This window comes from Fusarium mangiferae (assembly GCF_900044065.1).
Source record: "Fusarium mangiferae strain MRC7560 genome assembly, contig: FMAN_scaffold004, whole genome shotgun sequence".
NCBI classification, from domain to species: Eukaryota; Fungi; Ascomycota; class Sordariomycetes; order Hypocreales; family Nectriaceae; genus Fusarium; species Fusarium mangiferae.
Window position 1 is genome coordinate 2,096,904 of NW_024573924.1, and position 15,707 is coordinate 2,112,610.

General features: G+C 49.2%; 6 protein-coding genes across 6 annotated transcripts; 4 read left to right on the top strand and 2 right to left on the bottom strand.

The window, feature by feature from the left end:
* Positions 1 to 184: 184 nt before the first annotated feature.
* Positions 185 to 2,203, top strand: FMAN_09229 (related to bacterial aminoglycoside acetyltransferase regulators; the record flags this gene model as incomplete). Its single annotated transcript, XM_041830046.1, has 2 exons — positions 185 to 936; positions 988 to 2,203. The coding sequence occupies 2 exons, from the start codon at positions 185 to 187 to the stop codon at positions 2,201 to 2,203; spliced, it is 1,968 nt and encodes a 655-aa protein (XP_041680749.1).
* Positions 2,204 to 5,312: 3,109 nt separating this feature from the next.
* FMAN_09230 (putative septin aspE) lies at positions 5,313 to 6,941 on the top strand (the record flags this gene model as incomplete). Its single annotated transcript, XM_041830047.1, has 2 exons — positions 5,313 to 5,779; positions 5,840 to 6,941. 2 exons carry the CDS (start codon positions 5,313 to 5,315, stop codon positions 6,939 to 6,941), a joined length of 1,569 nt encoding a protein of 522 aa, XP_041680750.1.
* Positions 6,942 to 7,901: 960 nt separating this feature from the next.
* Positions 7,902 to 10,127, bottom strand: FMAN_09231 (uncharacterized protein; the record flags this gene model as incomplete). The annotated part of the gene is made up of 2 exons (XM_041830048.1): positions 7,902 to 8,799; positions 8,851 to 10,127. 2 exons carry the CDS (start codon positions 10,125 to 10,127, stop codon positions 7,902 to 7,904), a joined length of 2,175 nt encoding a protein of 724 aa, XP_041680751.1.
* A 516-nt stretch (positions 10,128 to 10,643) lies between these two features.
* Positions 10,644 to 11,247, bottom strand: FMAN_09232 (uncharacterized protein; the record flags this gene model as incomplete). Its single annotated transcript, XM_041830049.1, has 3 exons — positions 10,644 to 10,727; positions 10,800 to 11,118; positions 11,186 to 11,247. 3 exons carry the CDS (start codon positions 11,245 to 11,247, stop codon positions 10,644 to 10,646), a joined length of 465 nt encoding a protein of 154 aa, XP_041680752.1.
* Positions 11,248 to 12,177: 930 nt separating this feature from the next.
* Positions 12,178 to 13,926, top strand: FMAN_09233 (uncharacterized protein; the record flags this gene model as incomplete). The annotated part of the gene is made up of 1 exon (XM_041830050.1): positions 12,178 to 13,926. One exon carries the CDS (start codon positions 12,178 to 12,180, stop codon positions 13,924 to 13,926), a length of 1,749 nt encoding a protein of 582 aa, XP_041680753.1.
* A 577-nt stretch (positions 13,927 to 14,503) lies between these two features.
* On the top strand, positions 14,504 to 15,532 carry FMAN_09234 (putative ribosomal protein S4.e, cytosolic; the record flags this gene model as incomplete). Its single annotated transcript, XM_041830051.1, has 3 exons — positions 14,504 to 14,517; positions 14,630 to 15,052; positions 15,184 to 15,532. 3 exons carry the CDS (start codon positions 14,504 to 14,506, stop codon positions 15,530 to 15,532), a joined length of 786 nt encoding a protein of 261 aa, XP_041680754.1.
* Between the last annotated feature and the right edge of the window lie 175 nt (positions 15,533 to 15,707).

Consider the following 15,707-nt stretch of genomic DNA (forward strand, 5'->3'; position numbering starts at 1 on the left):
TTCCGGGGATAATTTCATCGGACGTCATCAATGACTCCGGAGATAGAGCAAGAGGATTATTGCATTTCGCCCTTATCTTTTCCTTCATCCTCCTCCCCTTCCATGTTATCATTCAGTCACTCGTAGCTATATTCCAGCCATTGCTCATGGTACTCGACTGTTGATCACCTCCGACCCCTCCAGCATGTTGCGCAACGCCATGCAAGGCCACTCAGCGCGCGCCACCATGTGCTGCCGACCTAGAACGCTCGCACCAGCGTTGCGAAGATTACAATCAGGTGGTCCTTTCCAGGCCATGCGACCGCCGTCGCCAGAGGAGCTTGGTGCCCCCCGGCGGGCGAAGGAATACAGGCGAGGACGGCAGTGGGCGCGGCGCTTGCTTTTGACATGCGCCTTAGGAGGTACAATTTATCTCGGGGACCGCCAGATATACGCATCTGGGTTTGGCCGCTCTCTACATACATTCGGAACCGGCCTGCTCGTAGCCTTCGACTACAAGCTGAATTTTCGACCCCAACCTATTACTGGCGGGACTGTGCAGGACTTGCATAACCGGAATGCCGAGCGGCTATTCAACCTTCTCCGTTCCAATGGTGGACTTTATCTCAAGATCGGACAAGCCATCGCAATGCAGAGTGCCGTGCTGCCTCCCGAATTCCAAAAGATGTTCAGCCGCATGTTTGACGATGCACCGCAAGATGATTGGAGTGACATCGAAGCAGTGATAAGACAAGATTTTGGGAAAAGCGTCGAAGAGGTCTTTGGCGTCAGCTTCGCCGGAAAAGAGGGAATGGGATTGATGGAGCGCAAGGCTCGAGCGAGTGCAAGTGTTGCTCAAGTCCATTGGGCCAGACTTGCGGATGGTCGCGAAGTCGCTATCAAAATACAGAAACGGGAGATTGCCAAGCAAATATCATGGGATCTATGGGCCTTCAAGTAAGCCCGACAAACGCAGCTAACTCCCACGTACTTACTGATGCAAAATAGGACCGTCGCATGGATTTATTCTAAGTGGTTTGACCTCCCACTGTACAAACTAGTCCCTTTCATCACGGAGCGACTCGAGCTGGAGACTGATTTCGTCAATGAGGCCAAAAATTCAGAAAAAATGCGAGAGCTTGTCAACGCAGAGAAAGCCTTGAAAGGGAGAGTATACATTCCTACGGTTTATCCCGAATTTACGACAAAGCGAGTTCTCGTGACTGAGTGGATCGAGGGTGTGAGGCTTTGGGATAAGAAAGCCATAACATCGAGATGGCTTGGAGGGCATGGCAATGGATCTCCTGGCGCTGGTCGCCCACTCCCGCAAATTGATCTTGAGGCTGCACGTCTTGAACTTCGCACAAGGCCATTTCAAGAAAACCTCAAGCCAGAACGTCAGGAATTATGGCGAGGCCGACGAGGCCGTGGGGGACTTGGCCTGTCCACGCGAGAAGTCATGACGACCATGGTGGACCTCTTCTCTGCACAGATTTTCAAGTGGGGTGTCGTCCACTGTGATCCGCACCCTGGCAACATCTTTATCAGACGTTTGCCCAATGGACGAGCCGAGCTTGTGCTTATTGACCATGGCCTCTATGTGTACATGTCATCGAAGTTCAGAAATGAATACGCCACCTTCTGGAAAGCACTCATGACATTCGACAATAAAACAATATCACAAGTGACAGAAGCGTGGGGGATCAAGGCAGCGGATCTCTTCGCGAGCGCGACATTACTGCGGCCGTATGAGGGTGGAGATAAGCGCACGCATAATGGGATAATGAAAGAGCTCGAAGGCAATACGCCGGCTGAGCGGCATTACGCGATGCAGAAGCGAATGAAGCAGGGCATCCGAGAGATACTGACTGATGAAGATAAGTGGCCACAAGAGCTGATTTTCATCGGTCGCAATATGCGAATCGTGCAAGGCAATAACCAGTATCTCGGATCACCAGTCAACCGCGTCAAGATGATGGGCGAGTGGGCGAGCCGAAGTTTGTTCGAGGACCCCCAGTTGCCACTGAGCCAACGCCTTCAGAATCGCTGGCGCCATATCATCTTCAAGACTGTCATGGCAGCCTCTGATGTGGCCTTTTACATCTTCAAGCTGCGCCAGTGGTTGGGTCTTGGAGGGGGGATGGAGGATGAAATGGAAAAAAGAATGAAGGATGTCGCACAAGACTTTGGCATTGAGCTCCAGCATGATGTTTTTGAAGGATGAGCCAGTGCCACTGCAACAGGACTGGTGGAAATGTAAACTACTCTGTCACGACAACTTATGACGAATTCCCCTTTCATGTAACAAGAATCTGTACAGTTCATATAGATAGACGACGATTGGCAATGCCGGGTAATTATCATGGGCTTGCCTAAGTCAAAATATAGAACCCTCTCAAGGTCGGCAAACGAGTTCACAATAGCACTCAGACCATTGGACTCGAATATATTGGTATACACTGAATGGAAGCGATGCCGCAATATTCTCATTGCAGATTGTCTTTATCTCCTACATTATTTGGTCCGGCCGGTGATTCGCGTAAACGCAGGAGGCAGTCATGTATTATTGTTGACTTTTCCAGGAATGAATACTTACTACCTACTCAATACATGGACTGGTCATGTCCGCCCGTGTTATAGGTCACCAGATGTGATTTGTTACAGTCGATCCTGGCTACCTGATACATTTGAGGGGAGGAGTACAGCCCGGCCATTAGCCGCAGTCACCACAAATAGAATATTTTGTGCCCTTTGTAGATGCCCTCCTGTTGTTGCCGTTAACCTATTATTTCGACTTGATCACCGTATCAACTGTCCTACCACGCGGTAGCCACATGGATGCTTTATATTGTCCTCGCTCACCGAGGTTAGTCTGACAAGAATGGTTTTACAGATGAACGTTTTCACTGATTGATGTAGCGCAGGAGGATTGATAGATGTTCAAGGATATGCTCAATCCGGAACTGGATGTACATAGTAGTGTCCGTATGGGAAACCTACAGTTCACTTCTTCATAAGTTCATACATAGCATTTAGTCAAATAAGCTAATAAAGCAGTGATACCTAAGTTGCCATCGTTTTAGAAAGAGTGTCTAAAAAAACAGGCCTTGGGTTGGGTAGGACCAGGTGAATGGATCTGTCGGTAAATGAACTAGCGCCAGAAACCTTTTGTTTCTTCGCTTACATGCATTGGATGCCCTGCAATTAAAGCCACTGTGTTTTATCACACCAATGCTAAGCGTCCCTTTTCATACAGCTACCTCCTGACCTTGCCTAAGTACATATGGAGAACTACAAGAAACGCCCGTGCTTTGGCGTTATGTCCTTCAAGGTGTTTTTGTTGCCCAGAAGGACGACGCTTTATGCTTGTTATCGACGGATGCAGTTGGTGGAGGCATCTAACCTCTTCCTCAAGCCCAGTTTAGTTGACACTTGACAAGCCGTGTACCTGCATCGGTGGGTCGATCCGATACAGCCTAAAAGTTGAGATTTCTGGTTTTGGTTGGCTCATAGAAATATCTCGTGTCTGTGCTTGAATTCGACAAGGACACGGAAGAATATACTGGGATTCGGTCCTGATCATCGAGCTTGTATCCGAAAATGCCAGCTATAAGGCCGCACGTACAGAGTACTCCGCACCAGGAGCCAGGTAATTAAGACACGAAGACGCAGACTTAATATATTGGAGTCTAAGCCCAAAGCCATGTGCCTGTGGCGTTAGATTGGCGGACTGTCTCCACCTCAGGATACCCCCGCTCATAAGGATACAGACCATGCGACCGGGACCCAGGACTGCTGCTAGACTGGAGTTCCGTTGGCTGGGTTGTTAGACACAATTGGTGTTCAATGATATAGGGAGAAAGTCGGTGGGAGATAGACAGGCTCCTTTTCTCGTTCAGACCACTGACTGCGGCTTTAAATTGACAGATAATCACCGTCTCTTATAAACGGAGTCAAGTCCTCATGCAGAACTGGCTTCCCCCTAATGCCCCTTACCCCGTCCAGTCAGATTGTCTTGGACCCTGCACCATCGCTAGCGCTGCAGAAGGTTAGCGAATCAGTTTTAAGGGTCCGCATCCGGGATTGTCTCAGAACAAAATGCGCCGATGAATTGCGAATCCTGACGTCTTTCAGATGATATGGTAGTTGAAACGAGGGGAAAAGTAAGAGGAAGCCTTAGCATGCTGTGTGGCCGAAAGCTTGGCATCTGTGAATACCTAAAGGCCACAGTGTGTCTGGGCTAGGCTTGTGTATCCTAATGTTTGAAGAGAACCAATATGATACATATGTCTCGGGCATATCATCGACAAGCGTATTGTAGGCCAGGTAATATGGATCATGCCCGATGTCTATACGTAGCAATCAGTCCCACTGGGCATTAAGACTTAGTTGCCCATGTATAAGGGTTAGAGTCGGTACTACCTTGGCTGGTATTCTTTTGGGCACAATTCCGTTGTCCAAGCTCTATTGAATCCATCCATGCCTTTAATCTCGACCTCCATCAGTGCCGTTTTTGACCTTCCACAACTTAAATAACATAGCCAATCAGGTGCCTTATCTTACTCGAAAACGAGCCTGGGCCACCCCTGGCAAATAACTCCCCCCAAAAGCGCCCGACTCTGCAGACGCGCATCAATCCTGTTTCCATCTCATCTCAAGGCTACGAATCAACGTCGGCAAAGACCAGGCAAGACACGTCGTCCAGCTCATCTCCCCCTTTGCAAACTAAACGAACGCCTCGACCTTCATTCAGAGACTCAAATTCTCAAACACTCTCCACTGATCTCTTACACCCACTACTGGCACTGGCGGCTCTCCACACCTGGTACACGCGCTCTATACCTCACTCAGGTAGATACTAATCCATCAACTGCATCACTTCCCTCCACTGTACAGATCCCCTTTTCTGCTCCTCAAGAGTTATTTGGAAAGGCCTGTCATTGACAGAGGGCATGTGAAGAACAGTCGACATCTGTTGAGTTGACATCTGCTGATTGTCCGTCTACGAAGTTATTGCGACCAGCTGCCTCGTGCCGCCCACTCGCTTGGACACTTTGAACTATCAACCAAGACCGCCCACTATCGTACGCCCATCCACCTTCCGTCTCGATCGTTCCCGTTTCCTCCACTCCGATCCATTGTCATTTGTTCTCGACTTCATTTAAAGTCATCCATTTAGTTTTTGCTCCCCATCATCCTCCACTCCCACCTTAGGCCCCCCCCGCTGCTTCCACGTGCTCCGCACCCTCCTTCTCGCGCCGCCCACTCTAACCTTCTGGGTTGCCTTCTCTTGGCCGCGACTCTTTTCCTTTACATGATCAATCCCTCAGAGGATGAACAACGAGCAGCCTCGCCGTACCAGTTTCGGCATGTTACTCCGACGCAGCAAAAGTGGTGATCTAGGCAAAGGTGGTCGTAAGGCACAGGCCCTTAGGGAGGCTGAGCTTGAACGACAGCGCCAGGCCTCGACGCGCATTGCTCCTAAGCTGCCCGAATTCGCCAATCATTCTGAACAACTATCGAAATCCTTTAGCCCCGAGTTGCGCCCCGAGTCACCAGCCAGCGTTCCCCGATCAGCAGATTACACTGCTATTCGACCTTCGGCAGAATATCCTCGTGGATATGGCGCTGCTGCACATGCTGCCGTCCCTGTTCCGCCGTTGCCCAACGGTGGTTTTGATCCATATGCCAGAACAGAAAGCATGACGAACCGTGGCCGCTACAGCTATGCTAGTAGTGCTATTAGCACGGTCAACAGTCCTCGTCGTGTTCGCAGACGAAAGGACCCGACGCCTTTGAAGTGAGTTTCTAGTCAATATAATTCATTTGTTTATTAGCCGTGTGCTAACCCCAAAACCAGCATTCTCGTCATTGGTACTCGTAACTCTGGAAAAACATCCTTTCTCGAGTTTCTCAAAACAGCGCTCGCTCTTCCACCCAAGAAACGAGCCAAGAAGGGTGATGACGAAGTGCCGCAGAATCGCAACACCCCCTCTGGAAACTTTATTCCACACTACCTTGAAACTGAGATTGACGGGGAGCGTGTTGGTCTCACCATCTGGGACTCAGAAGGCCTAGAGAAGAATGTAGTCGACCTTCAACTTAGGGAAATGTCCGCATTTCTTGAAAGCAAGTTTGAGGAAACCTTTGCAGAGGAAATGAAGGTTGTACGCTCCCCTGGTGTGCAAGACACCCACATCCATGCCACCTTCCTTGTACTTGATCCTTCTCGATTGGATCGCAACATTGCATCCGCGAGAAACCCAGCTATCAATGGTCAGCAAAACGGACACCTTGGTGCGCGTGTATTAGGGAGTCTGGATGAAGACCTTGATTTGCAGGTTCTGCGTACGCTCCAGGGCAAGACTACTGTGATTCCAGTCATTGCCAAGGCCGATACTATTACCACCAAGCATATGAATGTTCTCAAACGAAGCGTTTGGGACAGCATCAAGAAATCGGGCCTAGATCCCTTGGAGGCACTTGGCCTTGATGATGAGGATGAGAGTAGCATCACTTCCGAAAGGATTGCCGAAGAGGACGAGGAGGAAGATGAGGCCGCACACGAACGCGGTGGTGCTCAAACCCCCGAGAGCCAGGAATTCCCACTACAGGGTCATCGAGAAAGCGCAGCCGCTTCTCCAAGCTCCAAGAGACTATCCACCAGCTCCATTCGACGACATAAAGCACAAGAAGAGGCCAAAGAAAAGGAAGATGAGATCCCTTTCCTCCCACTTTCCATCATCAGCCCTGATCTGTACGAGCCAGGTGTTATTGGCCGACAGTTCCCGTGGGGTTTTGCTGATCCTTACAATGATGAACATTGTGACTTTCAACGTCTGAAAGAGGCTGTTTTCAGCGAATGGCGTGCCGAGCTACGTGAAGCTAGTCGGGAACAGTGGTACGAGGGATGGAGAACGAACCGACTCAAGCAGAGGGATGTCCCCTACCGTCATCGATGAATGCTGTTCATTGAAGACAGCACATAACCACGCGGGATTGACACGCCCTTCATACGATCAGATGACACTCTGTCACTAAACCATGTCTTTGCTTGACACGACATGGATCCAGACGCTCTTACTGCGACCATCTTTCTTTGCTCACATTACTTTAACGCTATACCATTTCCCGGAAAACTGCAGCATACCCTTTGTCATCTTGTTATAACATTTCTGAACTCGCGAGGAAGATTACTGTTTTATACAGATAAGAATTGCTTCAACTCGCCTTTACGGCTGATACCCATTTATTGAGACACCCGACTGTTTCTATCGCTCGGCTTTTGATTTTTAGACCAACGGACGAGCTAGCCTCGCAAGGTTTTATCGACTGCTCATGATATGTCCTTCACTTCTTTTCTCTCTCTTTTCACAAACATTCTCAGACACTGGCGTTTGTGGCATTGGTTTTGAAATGAGAGGTCTGTATGGGCGTCTTATGGCACCGCCTCACAAACCGTACCCTTCTTGACATCACTATACCGGCGATTCTTGCTGTTGTCTGGACTGAGAGCACGACTAGCTTACGAGCACCATTTCTGAGGGGACAAAGCACAATAGCTATGCCGCCAGCCATTGCGAAGAGCCTGGGCAAGAATGATGATATATGTAGCTGGCTCTGTAGACTCTAAGGTGTCGGAGGAGATTGCCCTTTCTTTAGTCAGCTTATTTTACTAGAAATCCATTACGCAACTCGTGCTTTCAACTATGAATTGACTTACGAATGCCATGTAGTTTTGACTAGGACTTGTGAATGTACACCATAGCGGGGAGCAAGGACTTGTCTCCCCTGAATTAGAATTCGCGGGATGCGATATGGCCGCCGTAAATATACTGTAAAGCATAACGCCGATGAAGAATTGTACATGATTATGACCACTCGCTGAATTTACACATTTCCTGTATCTATGCCACCCAGTGTTAAAATGGCGTGAATTCTGCAAGCTCAGTGTTAATGGGATTGTTATCGTCATCAACATCCGCCTCTTTACGAAACGGATTCTTCCCAACTCCTTTGATCTTTGCAATTTCTTTATTGCTCAGCGCTACGCCGTCAAAATTCGGAGGCAATAGCATGTCAATCATGAGAATATCCGTCTTGAGGTTTCGAGCACGGTCGCGGTACGCCTGCTGATTGCGCGGGTATTCAAAACGCTCCCTCATGGTTTCAATGGACGACCAACGGACACCGTATTCTTGGATAAGATCTAAAAGGACCTGGGAGTCGTGCTCACTCCAAGGGACGCGCTGTCGTGGTCCTTGTCGCTCTGGATCTGCCATACGAACCTCCTTTTTCCTTTGTGATGCGGCCTTTGCGATAGCGTTGAAAGGTCTGGAGGACAATGGTGCCTGCGACACTGAACGTAACCCCATATCCTGCGATGACTTCTCCATAGAAAGAGGGTGTACGGGCCCTGAAGAAAATGAAGACTCAGAAACATGCCTTTGAGGACGCCGCGGGACAGGTTGTGGCCTTGGAGGGGGCGGCATCTGTCGTTGTAGCTCATCTCGCCTCGCTGGATCAACACGCCGAGTGTCGGTCTCAAATGCATCTTCCCCATCTTCGTCGTCCTGGGAAAGTCGTGGTCGTTTCTGCCCTCTTTCCCGTTCCCTCCCGCCTTGCGTAGCTAAACGATAAGAACTTGCGGGGGGAAATGGGCTACCGCCCAGGAGGTCGGCATTCGAATCTTCATGATAATCACGGGGAACTTCGGGTCTGGAACCTGCAAGTTGTTGGTTGGAAGGGGGAACAGTACTGGCTGCTCGACTTCCACCACGCAAGGCTTGAATGGACTTTGGCCCAACAAACAAACTGGGCCTGCTGGGGGGTCAATATGTAACTCTGTTACCAGGTAAGAATAGTACTTACTCTGCCTCCTGACTTCCCACACGCACGATTGATTGTGACTCCGAACCGTAATCATTACCTTGCCTGTAGGTGGCCTCTTGTTGGCCATGTTGAGAAGGTTCGGTACCCGCCCTCACACTCTCTTCGTACGTCAAAACATTGTATAAGCTCTTAAAGCACTCTAAGAGATCTTCCACCAAATTCCGTAGGGGGAAATGCTTTCTTAGCTGAGAGATTCCCCCATCCTCCTTGTTATCGTCGATGATCTTCTTGATCTGAGCGATCCGTCCTGAGCAGAGATCATCAACATCGTGATCGACACCTTCATCACCGCCGAGGTCTTTGAAGTAACCCCCAGAAAAAAGTTGTGGATATGAAGGAAGCCCCCCCTCTCCCTTGTGTCCCGATCTGTCCAAATCCTTCAAAACCTCTTCGTCTTTGCAGAAATAAGAGACAAGAAGCTCTCGAAAGTCCTTTTCGTCCCTGTGATGAGAAAGATCCTCGACAAATAACCAGGTCCGGAGGTGTAATGTGCTCTGAGGGCTTTGGAACATATTATCAGCTGGGGTAAAATATGCAGGCAAAACCCGGTTGAGGCATTCGAGAAATGGGAAGATGGCTGATGTCTCCTCATTCTCAAGCCCGTAAAGCGTGTCGTAAGCTGTCACAACATTGGTGCGTGCGATCTGAGTCACCCTGACGCTTTGGTTTTGAGTGGGAGTGTCATCCACGAAGTGCGCGAAATCAATGAACGGTGCCGTGTTAGACTGATCAAGTGCATCATATTCTCCTCTGATGGTGTGAAAAGCACGTCGCTTGATAGCCAAGATTCCAGTGAAGACATCGTCAGCTTCATTTCCTTGAAAGCATTCAAACAGGCTATCGGCAGCTCTTGCTAAGTCTGGAACGCTCAGCTCCAGGATCCTTTGCTGTGCTGTGGTGGTTACTGGACCAAGTCGAAGTTCTTCGATGGGGCTGTTGATGTCCTCAGGTTCTTCGCCGGAGTCTTCCGGTTGCGAATAATTATACTCATCATAGAATTCGGTTTCATCGTCAGGCTTTAGTGGAATCGACGGGATGCTAATGTCGTCTCGAGCCTGAGGAGGTGGGTTACGGCGAGCGACCGGATCGTTCAGTAGAACCCTGAGAGGTTCAGGTGCGGGCTGGCTAACAATATTCTTTGTTGGGCTTGTTACACGCTGAACTGGGTCGTTTCTTCGGTTGCTACGCCTTAGTTCGCGATTTTCATTCTGAGCAGATGCACGCTCTGAGCGCCCTGCAGCACTTCGAGTATTCATTATTTCGTGAAGGCTTATGGATGTGTATGCGTAAGGTTGAGCCTAGGTAGCGCCAAAACGCGCTGTTGTGATGATTGACCCTAACCCTAACCCGAAGGTAACACGAAGACATCTAACGCGTCCCTGGACCGAACTCTTGGTGTTGAGAGCTTTGACCACTCTCACAAGCCACCCCGGACGCTAAATCACGGGAGATGGAGATGTTAGCCTTCACTGTAGCAGCCTGTAAGGCAACCTTACCGAAAGTGGTACATTCTTGCATGTAGCGAGGTACTGAGTACCTATGTACCTTTAAGGTCTAATCTTCTCTTCTTCTATGCGTACAATCACACTGCAACTTATGGCTCTCTCATAAATCTATGGGCTATGACGAAGAGAGGATATAAATCCACCGGACCTGTATTAGCGATGTCTTCCAAGTAGCTGTTTCACTCCCAAATCCTAATTTGAGAATCATCAGCCATGGCTATTCTGTCGTCGATGTCGCCTCAAAATAGTTTTTTTGCATCATGACTATTAGGCGGTCTTGACGGATTTGTTGACGTGATCAGGTCCAAAGAAGCCCGTGAGATAGGCTGTTCGCGTGAAGAAAAGGAATAACTAAGCCAAGGGTCAGCGCCAACCACAAGGCTGGAGATGATATGACAGCATCTGATCCTCTTCTTGGCTTACCGTCATTCCAACATTTCCCCAAGTCATGGCATTCCACTGGAGAGGGCTTAGCAACCTATCCCGGCCTATCCCATAAGAGCTGAAGCCAACATGACCAATATCTGCGAGCCAAAGAGCAATGAGATATGAGCGAACAACTCGGTTTTCAGTCGTGGTTGACAGGATCGCGACCCCAATGAATGCTAGCAGCAAATACAAATTCCCTAGCTGCCAGGCTATAACAATGCTATTGGGAGAAGCATCACCGTCGTTCTTCTGGGGAGATTGTTCTCCGATGAACCAAGCTGGATCAATGACGGCACCAGCAAAACCAACAACTCTGGTTTTGATGTTAGCAGATGTGCCATTTACGGGTCGGGCGCAAGATCCCTGTCATGAAATCTTACAAAGAGATAGGCTCTATAATAGTGAATACTATACGTGGGAAGGTGGGGAGAGAAGAAGCCATGATTATGAATATGAATTGATTGATTGTTGAACGGGCCAGTCACGTATGGCCAAGCAAAGCTGAAGAAATGAGGAGGGTACGTACACAAGATACCAAGTTTGATGTTCGTTTCCCCAGAGTCAAGCTCCAGTTTCAGATGCCGTCATCCAATGAGAACAACATTTTGAATCCCGGAAGTGCTCGGGATAGACCGGAGCGAGGCCGATATCGTTGATCCGTGAGGATCTCCGGCAAATAACCGGCCAGTATTTTGAACTTTTTTCCGTTTGACCAGTATTTCCGGAGTCTCAATAAAGTTGGCTGAGCCGTTAATATGTAGAATCTAACAACGCGATGAGACAAGTAGCTGGCCTTATCTTCTACTGTTTAAAACCCTTTTTGCAATCGTGCAACATCTCCGGCCCCCTGCCCCCGAAGAATCCTCCTACCACCTTCAGTCGAGCCAAGTCGATTTCAATTGGCTTGCTGGGGAAGCAAGAAAACATCATACGTTGATGTGGGTGTCAAAATAAGCTCAGTAAACCGCATCCTAAGTTTCCTGCTATATAACCTACGTCTTTTTGTCACTTAGGATCAAGGCCCCGACTTTTCTTTCCCCTCCTAGTTGTCGCTTTAGTGCTGTTGTGCCCCTCGCCAATGACAAGCTTCAACATGTGGCGATTTCACGTGCTACCGCAACTGAGAGACAGAGAGCCCAAGTGAGACCATATCAAAGCGTTCACGGCCCCAACTCTTATGAACCAGCTCCCCAAACTTGTAGTCAACATGGTGTTCTGAGCTGTTGCATCTTGCCAACGGCATATGCTGCTTCCCCTCCCCTCTTTATATTTCACCCTCCCCTGGCGAATACCGCATTCAATCGTAACTATCTGTTTCTTAAATTGACTTTAACTCATGCTCAATGTGCCAACCCACCTTTGAGAGCCCACGATGGCCACGATCGAGCCACGCTTAATTCATCTGCTCAACGAGCCAACGAGACCGCAACTCAACCATGCCGATCTTCCACCGCTTCATTCCCTTGCATTCCCTTCTGCCACTGATCGATCATTGGCCCCAATCGAGTCCGACACGAATCAGTATGGTGATAGACCACTTGCTGACACGCAGTCTGTTATTAACGCCGTTGATTTAATAAATTTGACCAACGATGATATTTCTTCAGAACCCCGCAAGGAAGGGAATGTTCAGGATGGAAAGATTGTACCGGCTTCCGGAGGATTTCCGCTGCGAGTAGCTTCAAGCGACTCGGATGCTGTAGAACCAACCAGTTCAATAAGTCGGTTATTAGGTGACGGTCCCGAGCTTTTTGAAGACGTATCGAACAAAAAACGACATCGCAGCCTCCATGTTAAAGATGAGTTCATGCAGCTCCCACAACCACTGAAAAAGCAAAAAGCCGCTCAGCAAGCGCCAGTAATGCCACCGATCATCAATGGGCTTCACGAACCTCCACCTCACGCCGCTTTGTTTCCTCCTATATCGTCGGATTCGTTTGATAGCAAGGATGGCTCGCATATGAAGGCAATGCCCGATTTTATGCAGCCTTCCGTCCAGCCATCCACTCAAGCGTCTCAAGATGCTGAAGCGGTTTCGGTAGCTAGCAAAACGCGCAAGCGGACCAGCAAACCGAGACGGAAGTGGTCTGAAGAGGAGACAAACCATTTGTTATTGGGCGTCAATCGATATGGGGTCGGAAAGTGGACGAGCATACTTGAAGATACCGACTTCAAGTTTAACGACCGCACAGCTGGGGATCTCAAGGATCGGTTCAGGACGTGCTGCCCCGAGGAGCTCCGCAAGTCCAATCGACCGCTTGAACTAGACTCGCCTTCACGCTTCGATCGGGCGTCGAACCAGACGGGCAAAACAGATGTGCACTTTGAAAGGATATTGATGGATGGAAATAGTGCATCGGCAGAATACACGGCCTCAACGATGCAGCAAGAGGTTGACACTACTCCTAAACAGAAAAGAAGTCGAGCACATCGCAAGAAGATGAAGGATCTTGTGGAGCTCGGTATTCATGGGCCTTTCAAGAAGTCGCATCGCCGCGAACGTCGACCTTTTACTGAACAAGATGACATGGAAATTCTTAAGGGTTTGGAGATCCATGGGCCCGCTTGGACCAAGATTCATCGTGACCCGCGCTTCAATCTTTCCAGTCGCCAACCAACAGACTTGAGAGACCGAGTACGCAACAAATATTCCAGTGTTTATCAGCGAATAGAGAAAAGCAATCTCCAGGCCAGGGAGATGAGCCGGGGGAACGATGTTGTGGTACCGTCTATGAGAATACCAGCTGGGAATTTATTTGAACCTCGAAAGGCTACAACATTAGAGCCACAAATGAACCAGTCGACCTCGCGCGAAGACCTTTCTCGATGGCCAGCTCAGCAAAAAATCGAAACAGGTGACATTATGGGAGCAGGCCATGTTTTCGAGTTCGGTGAAACTATGCCACCTCAATTCATGGGTGGTGAGATGGACATCTCGCGCTTATTACTTGATGATGCCAAGCTTTCGCCAGCGATTCCACGATTTGGTATTGAGGGCATCCCTGGTCTTTCTCCACCAACAAATACCCCACAGAAAAGTCACATCAAAGAAGGAATGCAACACCCGAGTAGGTTATCAACAGTCGGGCCAGCATCTATAAGTCGCAGTTCTCTTCATTAATGTTATGAAAGTTAGAAGTCGGGAAATTGGTTTGCAATGGTATTCGGCGTACATAGATTGAAACTTGGAACTGGACGAACACACAGCACGCGCTGGTCATCGATCGCTTATTACTTGTATCTGATGGAATTGCTTGGCGCTGGAAGGAAAGGAAAACACGGGTGCCTCACCGGCAGAGATGGGAATGTTACAAAAGTTGTATATCGTTGAATTCTGTGAGCCGCTCATGACCTCCAAAAAGGATATCATATCTTGTCATGCTACCGCCGGCAAAGCTTGAGTTGAAAATGACTTCAGGGCACTCATCACGGGATACCATGCATAATTTTAATAATAAGATAGCAATAAAACCATTTGGTCGAAAGAGCTACCTACCTATGTGATGTTATCTCGAGACCTCTTCACAAACCCCACCGACCTCTAGCCCACTTATCTTATCTATCACGTGACCCACACACACAGTTTTTTTTTTTTTTTTTTCGAAAAAAAGGGCAAGAGCAATACAACTCGCCTTTTCTGAACTTGGTTTCCTCGTCCATCCTCCTCATCACCGCCGACAAACCAGCCAACCGATACAATGGCCCGTGGAATGTAAGTAGAACACCAACGATAACGATCACCAATGTGATTGCAAGAAATCGCGATTTGGATTTCTGTCTCCTGTCGTCCCGTTATGAGAACGAGGGTCTGACCGTCTCGATAGCAAGAAGCACCAGAAGCGCCTCAGCGCCCCCTCGCACTGGCTGCTTGACAAGCTGTCCGGCACCTACGCTCCCAAGCCTTCTGCCGGTCCTCACAAGCTCCGCGACTGCATGCCTTTGATCGTCTTCATCCGAAACCGCCTCAAGTATGCTCTCAACTACCGCGAGACCAAGGCCATCCTGATGCAGCGACTGGTCAAGGTCGACGGCAAGGTCCGCACCGATTCCACCTACCCCTCCGGTTTCATGGACGTTATCACCATCGAGAAGACTGGCGAGAACTTCCGTCTTGTCTACGATACCAAGGGCCGATTCACCGTCCACCGAATCCAGGCTGAGGAGGCTGAGTACAAGCTTGGCAAGGTCAAGCGTGTCCAGCTTGGTCGCGGTGGAATCCCATTCTTGGTCACGCACGATGCACGAACGTGAGTTCTGTCAGACATCATTCAGCCGTTGGATCAAGCTTTGGTCGATTCAAGTCACCCGACAAGACAGGAGCTTTATTTGACGGCTGTATGTACACCCTAAATACCCCATTGCTAACAAATTCTTACAGCATCCGCTACCCTGACCCTCTGATCAAGGTTAACGACACTGTTAAGATTGACCTCGCCACTGGCAAGATCACAGACTTCATCAAGTTCGACACTGGCGCCGTCGTCATGGTCACTGGTGGTCGTAACATGGGTCGTGTTGGTGTTATCACTCACCGTGAGCGCCACGACGGAGGCTTCAACATCGTCCACGTCAAGGATGCCATTGACAACAGTTTTGCTACCCGTGAGAGCAACGTTTTCGTCATTGGCCAGGACAAGCCCTGGATCTCTCTGCCCAAGGGTAAGGGTGTCAAGCTCACCATTGCTGAGGAGCGTGACCGCCGACGTGCTTACGCTATCTCTCACTAAATTGTGGATTTGAGATTGGAATGGTAAAAAAACGGCATGTGGAATGGAGTCTCGGATTTGACGTTTGCTTTGCGGCTTTTACTACTCTGGAGATAGCCGGCCCCATGAGGCTACGATAAAAGATGAATTTGAGCCCAACAAAAGTGTCGATTCTTGACAGATATCTCTCTCGAAC